The sequence below is a fragment of the Myxocyprinus asiaticus genome, chromosome 37 (assembly GCF_019703515.2).
Source record: "Myxocyprinus asiaticus isolate MX2 ecotype Aquarium Trade chromosome 37, UBuf_Myxa_2, whole genome shotgun sequence".
Taxonomy (NCBI): Eukaryota; Metazoa; Chordata; class Actinopteri; order Cypriniformes; family Catostomidae; genus Myxocyprinus; species Myxocyprinus asiaticus.
In genome coordinates, this window is record NC_059380.1 from 9,353,466 (window position 1) to 9,368,014 (window position 14,549).

The 14,549-nt window shown below is 41.9% G+C and overlaps 1 protein-coding gene across 3 annotated transcripts in view; it reads left to right on the top strand.

The window, feature by feature from the left end:
* The window catches only part of LOC127427979 (pleckstrin homology domain-containing family A member 6-like), a 153,648-nt gene that overhangs the window by 50,143 nt on the left and 88,956 nt on the right, over window positions 1-14,549 (top strand). Inside the window, exon 1 of one of the 3 annotated variants that reach the window (XM_051675996.1) lies at window positions 4,982-5,267. The exons of 1 other annotated variant lie outside the window; for it this stretch is intronic. In XM_051675996.1, coding sequence (XP_051531956.1) covers window positions 5,206-5,267 — 62 coding nt within the window. In that variant the 5' untranslated portion in view covers window positions 4,982-5,205. Of the gene's footprint in view, window positions 1-4,981; window positions 5,268-14,549 lie in introns of those variants that run through there. One more of the 3 variants, XM_051675999.1, reaches the window with a different exon arrangement.

The window sequence follows — 14,549 nt, forward strand, 5'->3', positions numbered from 1 at the left end:
GAGGCGGGGTCCGGCGGCCTGGGAGGCACACTCAGGGCAGAGGCAAGGTCTGGCGGCCTGGGAGGTGGCCTCAGGGCAGAGGCGGGGTCTGGCAGCCTGAGAGGCAGCCTCAAGGCAGAGGCGGGGTCTGGCGGCCTGAGAGGCAGCCTCAGGGCAGAGGCGGGGTCTGGTGGCCTGGGAGTTGGCCTCAGGGCAGAGGCAGGACAGTACTGGGCTGTGACCGCGGACAGGGGGCAGTGGACTGGGCAGCGACTGCTGGATAGGGTTCAGGAGGGAACAGCTCAGGGGGCGGAGCAGTGGAAGGCTCAGGGGACACTGGCTCATTGACCGTGGCAGGCGTGGGCACTGGCCCATTGAACGTGGCAGGCGTGGGTGCTGGCCGTGGCAGGGGAACCACCTCTGTGGCCGTGGACACTGGCAGTGACAGGTGAACAGCCTCCATGGTCAGGAGCACTGGCCAAGACTGGGGAACAGCCTCCGTGGCCGTGAGCCCTGGCAGAGACTGGGGAATGGCCTACTTGGCCGTGAGCCCTGGCAGAGACTGGGGAATAGCCTCCATGGCTGCGAGCACAGGCAGTGACAGTGGAATGACCTCCGTGGTCATAGGCAGTGGCACGGGAATGACCTCTGTGGCTGTGACCATAGGCAGTTTCAGGGGAATGACCTTTGGTCATGAGCACTGGCAGTGAAGGGAACAGCCTCCGTGGGTGCCGGCAGCGGCAGAGGAATGGTCTCTGTGGGCGCTGGTAACAGCAGGGGAATGGCCTCTGTGGCCGTGGATGTCATCAGTGGCAGAAGAATGGCCTCTGTGGCCGTGGACACTGGCAGTGGCAGGGAAATGGCCTCCGTGTAACAGCAGCAGTGTTTCTCACCACTCGGAAGAGGAGGAGAAGGGCGCCCACGGCCAAGGAGGCCATTCCCCTAATGCTGGCAGCAGCAGGGAAATGGCCTCCATAGGCACTGGCAATGGCAAGGGAATGGCCTCCGTGGCCATGGGTGCTGGCAGTGGCAGGGGAATGGCCTCTGTGGCCGTGGACACTGGCAGCATCTGAGGAGTAGGTGCACTTCTCCTCCTCTTCCGGGCGGTGAGAAACACTGCTGCTGTTACAGCCACTGCCTCCTGGCAGTCAGCTGTTGGCTCCTCCACCTCCTGCCGGTCGGCAGCGGGATCTTCCACCTCTTGGCGGTCAGCTGCCGGCTCCTCCACCTCCTAACGGTCAACAAAAGTGGCCTCGGCCGAGGCGTCCACTTCCGTGAGGGGGGTGCCCTCGTCCTCGGGTTGGGATGAGGATTGGAAGTCCCCCAAGGGACAGGCCGTGATATTCTCCACCCATTTAAGGGCAAGCCTGACTGCCTCGGGAAACCCCCCATCCTCACCCCATTCTGGGACAATTGATCTTATGGGCTTGTTCAAACTTGCCCAAAAGAGATTAATTAGGCAGGTCTGACCGTATCCCAGACCTGAGGACAATGATACAAATTCAAGAGCATAACCCCACATGGACTTGTCCTCCTGCCATAGCACGTAAGCCTGCTTAACTTGCGCTCCGCACTGGTGACCAGTTGAAAAAAAATCTCTGCTGGGTCCGTCTTGGCCAGTTCGTAATGTCAGGATGCAGCAGAATGAGGCTCAGGAACTAAATGCAAATTTGAAAATAAAAGGTTTTATTTTTCCAAAATAAAGGCAAAAAACTCAAACAACCTCAAAGGGGAAAAAACAAGGAATGGAAGGGCTGGAGGAAAAAGTGGCAAAAAAAAGGACCGACTAACAAGACCGACTGGAACACACACGACTGGAAACAAGATGAACTGGCACTGGCCAGCACACACAAAGAGGTTAAAATAGGGAAGGATATCAAACATGTTAATACAGGGCAGGTGTGACTAATAAACTAAAATAAGGAGGTGAGGTATGACATAAGACAGAAAGACACGTGGCAATGCAGAAAAAACAAAGCCACGTGCTCTCACAAGACACAAAACACCTGAATGGCATGAGCGCACATCGCCAAGACAATAAGGCAATATACGCCCATGCCAACCAACAGACAAGACAAGAGAATGCATAGCAACGGCAAACAAAGTGATACCACGCATTCTCGCACTAAACAAAACCTGAGCATACATTGTGAGGCAAACGCCACGCAATGCACGCAAGAGGTGACAAAAACAAGCCAGGAAACCTGTGCAAGAGTTCTGCCACACACAAAGCTGAAGTGACCGAACCTCAGCACAAAGTGAAGACAGCTCGCAACCCGGACGCGCAGCACAAAGTGAGCGCAACGTGCATCCACGGTCACAAGGGACAGACACAAAGACAGACAGAACATGGACCATGAGTGTCCGGATCCCGACACAGGCCAAAACCAAACCAGACAGGAAGTCAGAACCCAGACACCATGCTCCGGACATGAAACACAAGATAACTCGCGACCTGGGTGCACAGTGCAACGCGAGCGCAACGCGAGGCACACCCGTGTTCGCGAGAGACAGACATGAACTACTGATGCGGGTGCACGCCTCCATGATGACATAATCGGATCCCGACAGAGACCGAAGCTGATCCAGACAGGGAAGTCAGGATCCAGACACCATGCTCCGGACATGAAACACAAGACCAACAAAGGAGCGCACGGCAGGGAACCAACACCAAACCCGTGCGCCCACACAGAGACAGAAAACAAAACACGAGACAGACATGGGACAATGATGCCATGATCTTGTCAGACAAAAACCCAAACTGACAGAGTGACAGGACCGTGACACCCAATGCACTCCCAAAAACTCCCAAAAATCAGCTGATTGAAAAAATCAGACAAAGCAAGAAAAACATGTTTACATGAGATTTAAAATAATCGAGTTATTCTCTGCTTTTGACGACAAACTGTGAAAAGACATGCACACAACACATGCGCACTTTGGAAAAGCCAGTAAGAACGCTGAAAAAGGTGTTTACATGCATTGTGAAATTGGGGTAATGAGCAAAAATGAACCCTTGTCAGTCGGTTTATTCTTAAGTCATTTATGACCTTACACCGATAAAGGTAAGTCATTTAAAGGAATAGTTCACTTCAAAATGTAAATTATCTCATCATTTACTCACCCTCTTGTCATCCCAGATATGTATGACTTTCTTTCATCTGCAGAACTCAAATTAAGATTTTTAGAAGAATTTCTCAGCTCTTTTGGTTCATACAATGCAAGTGAATAGGTGCCAACATTTTGATGCTCAAATAAATCATATAAGTCAGCATAAAAGTAATCCATACGACTCCACTGGAATATATATCTTCAGAGGCGATATGATAGGTGTGGGATAGGTGTGGGTTTTAAACAGATCATTTTCACATTCTTCTTCTTGTGTTTTTGTTGATTCACATTATTCATGCACACCACCCCTTATTGGGCAGGGAGAAGAATTTTAAGCAAACAGACTTAAATATTGATCTGTTTCTCACCCACACCTGTCATATCACTTCTGAAGATATGGAGTAAAACACTGGAGTCATATGGATTACTTTTATGCTGTCTTTATGTGCTTTTTGGAGCATCAACATTTTGGCACCCATTCACTTGCATTGTGAGGACCAACAGAGCTGAAATATTCTTCTTATCATCATAATTTGTGTTCTGCAGAAGAAAGTCAATTGGTGTCTATGTACAGTAAACACACTCATAGCTCAACCAATCACTTAATTGTTTTTTTAGGTTGGACCAACGGCAGACATTAGTAGTGTTTGGGAAACCTGCTTGAAAACAGTATTTTTGTTATTGCAGTTCCATTTGGTGCCACTAGTGGCAAAGTAATAAACACTTCACCTTTAATTAAGTCAGAGTACATGTGTATAGGATTGAAGAGAAACATTTTAGAACTGGTTCCCACTGTTTTGTACACAGCTGGCAAATCTCTAGAGGACTGAAATAATGGTAATGCCAAATAATGTAGCGAAATGCATGGTTGTGAACAAACTGTGATTTGGCCTTGGGATTGTTGAACCAAAGAGTAGTGTGCTTGTTGCCAAAACCCACGCAGACTCATTAGCTTATAAACTGTTGTTGGTAATGAGATGTTGTAGTTATGGAGCAGTCCTCAGGAACATTTCAAATGAATGACTTAAAACCTGAACATCTGAGGCCAAGAAACAGAATACAACTTATTGCCATAATTATAAGGTGTGTGGTCTAACATTACTAAATAAAAACAGTTTAAACCAGCCTGAGCTGGTTTTCTGGTCTCCCAGCTTGGCCAAGCTGTTGCTTAGCTGGTCGGCCAGCTGGTCTCCTAGCCCAAACAACTAACAAAGATCTAAAACCCATCTAAAACCAGCAAATGGACTGCCTTAACTGGACTGGGAAAACTATTTTAGGCTGGTCTGAGGTAGTCTGTTGTTGTCATTCTAGATACATTTTACTCTATCATTATCATTGACCTTCTACTCTGACTACAAAGATTTCCGTGCACACGAAAATGACAGAAGCCATCAATGGGGTTGAAAGCTCTGTCTTATTAAGCAAATAAGACCTAATTAAAGATTAATATCTTAACTTTGACCTGCACCTAGAAACTGTTGTGAGTAAAGCTATCATATCTAATCACCAGTTTCCTTCAACATACAGCGAAAAAACCATGCATGAAGAGTTTGGACAGGGCATGATTAAGCTCCCACAAACCCATAACAATGAATGGCTAGCGTAGTCCATCCAAACCGCAGATGAATTGCTCTACATCAGCATGTTATGTAACGTTCTGCAGCCCATTAGCACTGAATCAGTGGTACAATGTAATGGAGGAGTAAGAACAGTCTTTGTTTTGATAACCCACGAGGACTGAGAGGCAGAAGGCCAATGAAAGGGTTAAAGGATGGGCTGCCACCCCAATCAGAGTTAATGATTAGAGTCGAAACAGGACTGCAGAAGTGAGGGAGCGGGCAGAGGCTGTGTGTGGGGGGATTTATAGGGGAGAGAGTGAGAGAAAGGGAGAGAGAAGCCACTGTGCTTAAATCTAGCTGGCTGCCTCGCTGGGAATGTAATCCATATGTGTGCACGAGTTCAGCTGCAGGAGAAAGATATTACCCGCAAAGAAGCAATTGTCTCTGCTTTTCTTGTTTGAATTCCACTCATACTGGCCCCTGGACTTTGGCTCTGTTAAGAGCCAACACAGAAAGAGAGGTATAGCAAGAAGAAAGTTGGAGAGAGTGAAAGCAAATGCGAACAATAGAGAACAAAATGACAGAAACAGAGGACTTAAAAGAGGAGGGCGTACTGAGGTAGGTCATCTAAAGTTTTGGCTTTGTTTTTGGATGAATGCTGGCTTAGATGCAGAGGTGGCACTTTATGCTGGGCTGTTTATAGTATGTCTGGATAGGAAGCAAGGAGAGACCAAGTGTGTGTGTGTGAGATAGACTGATACATGGGGGTGTGGAGCTTCTGTATGATCCAGCAGTCTGGCATGTAGTAAACATGTAATGTTTTATGTAAAGATTGTGGTCACTTAGGATAATTTTGGTTTCAAAGTGCAAGTTGTCTGGAGCAAGTTTCTTGTATTCCATGACAAGAGAATGGTATCAAGTTCAAGAGTCCACCCCACATCCCTAACCCTTCACCTGCTTGTTAAACATTATCAATAATGGTTCACCCTTTGTGTTTATTAAAGATATATTCTCAATAAAAAATATCTGCTTGCAGAGATTAGTGAACAAAGTGGGAATCATGTTTTTCCCAATATTATACCTCCAAGTGTTGATTACTCTAAGGAAATACAGGGCAGTCTGGAGATTTTGACTGGAAGAATTTCTCTCAATTAAACACAGTTCACTTACAATAAAGTTCGAAGCTTGAGAGTGCAGTCAGACAAGAACAACCATTTGCAGTGTTGAACAAAAATGCTAGTGGTGCAAAACTTAAAGGAATATTCAGGGTTCAAAGAAAGTTAGGCTCAATCGACAGCATTTGCAGCATAATGTTGACTACCACAAAAAATTACTTCGACTCGTCCCTCCTTTTTTTTTTTTATATATAAGCAAAAATCAAGTTTACGGTGAAGCAAAATGGAAGTGAATGGGGCCAATTTTTGGAGGGTTTTAAGGTAGAAATGTAAAGCTTATAATTTTGCAAAAGCACACATGAATTATTATGTTAAAACTTGTTTAATATTTATGGTTCAAAGTTGTTTAAATCATCGTTTTTAAGGTCATTTAGGGTTTACGGTGTTGTGTCGTCATGGCAACGAAGTTGTAAAATTGGATAGTACTTTACACAGAAAAGATTCGTGAGTGATTTTATCACATAAAAATAATGCTAACATGCATATAGTTTACGTTATGTGACTATACTTTTGAAACAGTATTTTTTGAGTATTTAAACATTTATGGTTTGGCCCCATTCACTTCCATTGTAAGTGCTTCACTGTAACCCAGATTTTTGCTTTAAAAAAAAACAAAGAAAAAAAAAAAAAGGTGGGACAGGTCGCAATGAATTTTTTTTATAATCATCATTATGCCACAAATGCTGTCATTTGAGCTTAATTTGTATTGAACCCAGAATATTCCTTTAAAGGGACAGTTCACCCAAAAATGAAAATTCTCTTATTTACTCACCCTCATGCCATCCCAGATGTGTATGACTTACTTTCTTCTGTTGAACACAAATGAAGATTTTTAGAAGAGTATCTCAGCTCTGTAGTTCCATACAATGCAAGTGAATGGTGATCAGACATTTGTAGCTCCAAAAATCACATAAAGGAAACATAAAAGTAATCCTAATGACTGTAGTGTTTAAATCCATATCTTCAGAAGCAATATAATAGGTGTGGGTGAGAAACTGAAAGTACTTTTTTCCCTTTAAATCTCCACTTTAACTTTCACTTTCAGATGTGAAAGTGAAACTAAACAGGCACCACATGTGACGTTCAGATGTGAAAGTGAAAGTGGAGATTTAGAGTTATAAAAAAAAATCTGTTTAATTTAAAAATGTATCTGTTTCTCACCCACACCTATTATATCGTTTGTGACGATCTGGATTAAATCACTGAAGTCATATGGATCTGATCAAGGTCTGATCACCATTCACTTTCATTGTATGGACCTACAGAGCTGAAATATTCTTCTAAAATTCTTCATACGTGCTCTGTAGAAGAAAGTCATACACATCTGGGATGGCATGAGTGTGAGTAAATGATGAGAGAATTTTTGGATGAATTATCCCTTTAAGCCAAGTATAAAGAATTAGGGTGCTTTTTGGTTTCACACCATAAGCTAAATGAGCACATAAGCAGTGCATATTTTTTGGCGCTTAGATTAACAAGTTAGAGTATACAGCGAAAAATGCACTACAAACCCATTTTACCATATAATCTTTTGCAAGATAGTCTTTAATGAAACAACATGAAATACTGAGCAAACCACTCACCTATTCTTTGAAACGAGATCTGTTGGGCTTTACAGCTTCACATGCAGTGACAGGTACACAAGCATACTTTATCTATTCACTAAAACTGAACGAGTCCAAATGATTTATGCATTTTATAGCTACACTTTGGGGTTTGTGTTCCCTCTTGTTTAGATTAATCACCATTTGGATGTAATGTGATCCCTCACTTTGTGTAAATTAGATTTCACAGCGATCATGTTTGTAATAATTCTCAATGGCCAACTGTCAATAATCATTTTACATTTTATGGCTGTTATTCAATAAAATATTAAATTTAGTTGAATATTTTGAATTACATTGAGTTTCAACTTGCTAGCCCACCTAACCTGAGGTACCTGTATCTGCTAAACCTTTTGTTTGTCCTATCATGTCATGAGTAGAACTAATCCCTTGCCACCTGCGCAGGTGGCCGGCCTCTTACACCAAAATAAAAGTGTGCTGACAAGCTTGTCATGGTGTCGATTTAGGCAAGACCAACATTTATTCAGGCTTAGTGCACAGAACACGCCACCATAAGTATTGAAAGGTGAAATCTGTTGATTAGAATTTTTGTTGATTTAAAGTGCTCTGGTGTTGGCACGAGACGTCCCATTTCTTTTAGGCTGACAACTTGCCAGTCCATTTTATGTCCTGCACGCTCACCACACATACTACCTACTGGAGGTAGTATTGTGCTCAGGAATGTTCTGGGAACGCCCCTCTCCAGCTGGTGTGAGTGTGCATGTGTGTTGACTAGGACTCATCCTTCAATAAGGATTTGGAATTAGAAAGGCAAGTGCACAATGTGATGGTTTTAAGAGCTGTCTGAGGTTGTCAGGAGTGTGGAGTCTGGTACCGAAACAGTCATTAGCTCGGTCACGGAAAGAATCTTTGAAGTAGAAAAAGGAATATATAATTTTAGTACACATATTCCTCTTATCTGAATGACATCTCAGCACTTATTAGTATATTTCACATGAAATGTGGGCATGCATGCCCTTACCCAGTCTGAAAAAAAGGTAACAAATGTTTGTCAAGTTCTCCAGACGTTCTCACATGTTCCATTGAAATCATACTGTAAATGTGTCATCAGGGAATGGCATCTGTTGCCACTGCTTTATCTTCTGGCCTTGTTCTTCTGTGACCTGACTGACACAGGAACAGATGCACAAATAAGACTTCTCCTAAATGGCCCCAAGACCTAGCTGTCAAATCCCTGTCCAATCTCCAAGAGTAGTTTGTCCTTTTACAGATTTCCCCATGCAGTTTTAAAGCATGTCTGCAGTTTAGTAAATGACAGTACTGATCTCAGATCTGCAATAAAGGATAAATCCCATTGACAGATTCAAGCCCTACAGACGGCAGGCAAACCAATTGAGTTTTTATTGCTGGATTAATGTGTTCTCCTCAAAGAAGCACTTACGACGCCTCTCTAAAGGCACAACAGGCCTCGTCTGAGAGCCGAATTAATTCTTATTTTGTCAACATTTGATATGTGCTGTACACTCAGAGCATGATAATTAGCACAACACTGTTTCCAGAACATGCTTAATCTCCTAATTTAATGTGTTAATTAATTCATGCTCAGGAGATGGAAAATTTTAATTACACATGTTTCCAGAATTATCTCAATTCAAGATGTCCTCACACAGTCTGATTTATATACATTGTATACATACATGACAGCATAGTCCTGTCAGCCACCATTGTCATCAAATAAAGAAACAAATTAAATGACAGATTCTGAAAGATTCTGAAACGGCATACACTGTTAAAGTGTTAATTTATTATGGTTTTACAGTAGTAGGCTAGTAATAAGTGTATGGGATGTTGGCAGAATATGGTTACTAAAGTAAATATTTGGTAGGGGTATCTTGTCTGCCAGTATTCACATGATTCATTGAGCTTAGTGGGCTTTTTCAAAGCGAATTATCTCAAAAACCTTAGTTAAATTGCAGTGTTGTCATTTGTATTAAGTCTGGTTAATTTGTGTTGTTGAACTGTGTTGACTTTGTTTCTGTACTGTTTCTTCACAATGAGATTTATATTCCAAATGTTATCAGCAGTTTCAATATGGCCTTGGCTCTACAGTAAGAATGCTTTGTGTTAGCACAAGGAGGATATTACATGAAATAATTATTGAGGCCGTGGGTGTATTTGAATCCCTTTTAACTGAAGGCCAGTTTCCTACACTTATCTGTGAGTTATTATAGATGTGTTTACATAAAACTCACTGTAACTTTATGAGCTGTGGAAACATTTAGAGGAGTGTGTGTGTGTGTTCTCTAGATTAAAGGGATAGTTTACTCCAAAATGAAAATTCTGTCATCATTCTCTCACCCTCATGTTGTTCTAAAATACATTCATTGTACTTTTTTGACCACAACAGGAGATATAGTCACGTTTGCTTCTGTCACCATTCACTTTCATTGCATCCTTTTTTCAGCCTTGTCTCATGAACATTACATGACCGTGCCAAAAGCCAGTGAAATGGTGTTAATCAGATGAGGTTTTAAGGTAATTATTAGATGGAGGTATACATGAGTAAAAAGTACTGTTAACCTAAACCTAACCAATAATGATCTAAAATAAAATGAGAGGTAGACACAAAACAGACATCCTTAACCTAAACTAATGCCTTAATCTAACCGATGGTGTCCAAAAACAAAATGAGAAAAGCACATTTTATGAAGCTAGCTTCTATCGCTTCTATGACACTCTTGTCTCACGTGTCGGCTTTCGCGCTTGACTACTTTCGAACAATGGTCTTTGGAGTTTAAATTCCAACACTGTATCTTTTGAACTACTGTAGAAGCTAATTACACTGGAATAAGTTAAATGTTAAAATGTATCATTTTTCAAATAATGTGCTAGAGTAAAAGTGTTTTGAAATCATATCATAGCAGTGTGTGAGAAAATGTGTTTATAAAGTCATAATTAGTCAATGTACTCGTGATTTGTGTGAAAGTGAATAAAACGCATAGTTGCCTCTAGTGTTAATTTAACTGGGAAACCGCAGCGAAACATAGAACGTGGCACATAAAAGTCAGTTTGCAAACATGTACTTATAGTAACGTTCATTCTATGAGACTAGGTTGTTGTTTTTATCCATACAGTTAATGCGAAAGACTAAACATTTTGCCTACTATATTCTACCTTACTTGCAATCAGGGTCTTGAAGGAAAAGACATTTCATAAACCTAATATACTGTTGCTTTACTACATTCAGTCTCAAATGTATTTTAGAAACTGCACACAACCACTTTGCTGTCACCTTGGGGAACTCCTTCCATTTAACCATGAGCTTCTTAACAGTATTGTTTTATCAAACCGAATAGATTTTATTGATTTGCTTTTCTTTGTGGCAGTATGTTACAGGTCTAGAAATGTAAAGAGGTTCAAACAGAAAGGAGGAGGCGAGAACTGGCTTGAAGGTGCAACTCATAATTTAATAGTGAATTAAAGCAAAAGCCAAATAACAATCAAATATGCAGGACAGCTGCCTGAAGCTCTCTCTCACTCTTGAACTGTTGTCTCCGGTCGCCTTTATCCCTCGCACGCCTCATCAGGGTGACTGGGGTCTGGGCGTGCGTCATTCCGGCCCTGCCCCACCCTCCTCCATGCTACACTCCTCCCTGTGTTGCCTCAGGCATTGCGCCCTGCCTGCCAGCAGGTCATCCTCACTTTCTTTGACCTGGGAGGAGACAGAAAAAAAAAAAAAAAAAAAACAGCCGAGGGAAAGGCCAACACGGAAAAAAAGAGAAGAAAAAAAAAAACATACTCACCGGTTCTCCGATGTGCCGTCACGTGGTCCTCGATCACTCCTCCACCCTCTCAGGTGGACAACAGCCACTCCTCCCCGGGCAGACCAGAGTCAAACCTCCGACCCCCAGTGGACAGAACGCCCCTCTGCATTTCTGGCAGAACATGGGGACAGTCCTTCACCCCTGACAGCGGCCATACTGCTCCAGTTGGTCGGGGAGTTGATTTCCTCCTCCCCTGATGGACAGCGGTCTTCCCTCAACCCCTCCGCGTTTCTGGCGGCCGGCAGGGCACTCCTTTGCCCTTGGCAGCGACTCCATCGTTCCAGGCGGTCGGGGAGTCCAGTCCGTCCTCGCTTAGTGGACGGCGGCCATTCCCCGCGTCCGGGCGGTAGGGGTATTCCGTCCCCCGCTGGATGGCAGCGGCTCTCCCCTGGGTGGACAGCAGTGTCGAGGACTCTACGACGGGCATCCCTCCTCCCTCCTGAGTTTCGGCACCAATGTTAAGGGTTTCAAAGGGAAAGGAGGAGGTGAGAACAGGCTTGAAGGTGCAACTCATAATTTAATAGTGAATTAAAGCAAAAGCCAAATAACAACCGAACATGCAGGACAGCTGCCTGAAGCTCTCTCTCTCTCTCTCTTGATCTGTAGTCTCCAGTCGCCTTTATTCCTCGTTTGCCTCATCAGGGTGATTGGAGTCCAGGTGTGCGTCATTCCAGCCCGGTCCCGCCCTCCTCCGCACTACAGTAATTTAAGCCTAATATTTTCTAGATACTCAGAAAGAGTGCACTTTGGACTTCATGGAGTTTTTAAATTGTTTTCAGCAGACAGAAGATGTGTGATTATGAAATCAAGATTAGTTGTATGTAATGTTGTTTGTCTATCAGAGAGGCAGGTCAGAGGACACATTCTTTATATAATGTGTTGGTGGCTTGTGTGTACTTACATTCTTTGCTTTAACCCCAAACTCTGTCTTAAGCCATGTCTTGTGGTTGGTGATTTGTTAACTCCCTTGTGTTCCTAAAAGGATCTTGCCTCATGCTTAATCTGTTCTTGTCTCAAGAGTATAAAAGGTCCTTGATGGACACTGGCTAAGTTGATGAAAGGTTACAAAGAGACCAAAGACAACATTAACAGCTTAGCTAAACAAATCTGTTACATTAGCTTAGTCTTCTTGTCCCTTGATAAACTATTTCTCTAATCCTATATTTGTTTTACCAAAGGCTATCATTTACAGAAATCTGTTCATACAAGGTATACTGCTCTATTACCGAGCCAATATATCTTTAGAAATCACATATGAAGTTAAATTTGTTTTTTTTTTTTTTGCTTTTTGTTTCATTTCTGGTGGCGTTTGTTGTCACCAGTTGATGTAATCACACACAATAATATTAACCTTGCTTTAATTTAATGGAACAGTTGACCAAATAATGAAATGTTCACGCTTGTTGTTGTTTCATCCCATGTAACAAAAAAGGAGAAACTTTGAAGAATGTTTTCACTGTTTTTTTTCATTCAGCTAACACATTGAAGGGTTTTCAGGCTCCCAAAAGCACAAACATTACCATAAAAGTAGTCCATAGTAGTCCAATTTGAGCATTATATTCTGTGTCTTATAAAGTCATACTATAGCTTTTTGTGAGGAAGAGGCTAAAATTAATGTTGTTATTCAATGAATATCTTGACCTCAGTCATAGCTTCCTCATATTCCAACTTTGACATGTCACAATTAGTTACGAGACACATCAAGAACCAATGTTGCTTGGTGTTATTGACATCAGACTATACTTTTATCGGGATAATGCTGTATACTGTGTGCACACAAATTAACCAAAACAAGGAGTAGCAAATGGACAAATAGACAAACATGAGTCCTATTTATATACTTGTGTCAGTGGCTTGATGCTCTTTTTTTTTTTGAAGGGATCTATTATGTTATTCAAATACAAATTTTGAAATGCTGTTTTACTTGAATAAACCTCTACTGTAATGAACATATACATTTCTGCATTCAAAGTCATTTTTATTATTTTTTAAACCGAAGGAGTAGATTGCCCATATCATCCTTGATCTGATTTTACTGCAGCACCTGCCCCTCCATCAACGCTTTACGCTGATTTGTGTTTCAGGCAAGGCTGCCAATCCGCTTTATTCATTTTGACAATTGTAACTGGAATCACAGGCCATTTTGATGTGTGTGTTCTCCCTCCTCTGACCTTTTCCCCAGGCTTCAATTGTTTGTTTTATTGAAGCACCTGGATGTGACAAAGCTATTCGGTTGGAATCATAAATGACACAATGATGAGTGTTATCATAAAGCAGTGTGTTTTATTACTGTTGATGTTTGATTGGAATAATAACTGCATATATATTAGTGCACATATTTTGAAGAAAGTCTGGACATTCGCCAGATCTCTTCTTGGGTAAACACGCACAGTTCCACCTAAGGAGATCTATAATACCTGGAGAGAGCTAGTCTTCAGCATTCCTTTTCATCCCAATGGCAGTTGCTCGGATGGCGCATGCCGACCTGGAAGTATACAAAGTGTACTGCATACATACATCTTTTTAAGTCAATCACCTGAGCAGAAATGCCATTGCAGGTCATTACTCTGGAGCCGCAGGCGGTGGCGTATCCTGGACATTTTTACTGGGGTGGCCAAGATGTGGCACAGACCTAGTGTGGGGTGGCGATACCGGGAGAACCTTTATGAATGGCACATGATCAAAATGTGTAAATATCGCATTGCTTTGCTTCAACATCTACACATGTAGAATAAATGAATTCTTAAACTCATGTTAGCATTCACTGAATTGTTTGTATTCAATATCAGACTGTTGTTTTGACATTTGACAGTTTTCTATTCCTGTTCTATTTCAACCTATTACAGTTTCAGGGAATCTCTGGTTATTTTAACATAACATCCATTTTTAAATCAGTAATTGTTTAGGAAAAGTCAGTTACACATTTTTAAGAGCTATTCTCATTGTAGAGAATTAATCTGCGTATAACATCAGGTATAGTGTATAATCATATAAAGATATAAGTACAGGTGATAACTGATTGAGACGCAATTCAATCAATTATTCATTCATTTATTAGCTATAACTGCACTGTCCAGCAGAAACATTGTTAAACTGGGTACAAATCAGTGTGTGAAACTGGCTACGAGGGCTTATAGGTATCTGTCTGGAAACCCCCAAATTGCAGATTGAGCTCTGTATACAGTAAAAAACAAAACTCTATTTACAGTGTCTGTTCAGGTTTATTTTCCACATGTTCTGATAGCTTCAATTACTGTGAATATTACCAAATAAAATAGTCAAATCATTTGCGGCATTTAAGTGCAATTTGCCCTGCCTCTGCATATTTAAAATGTC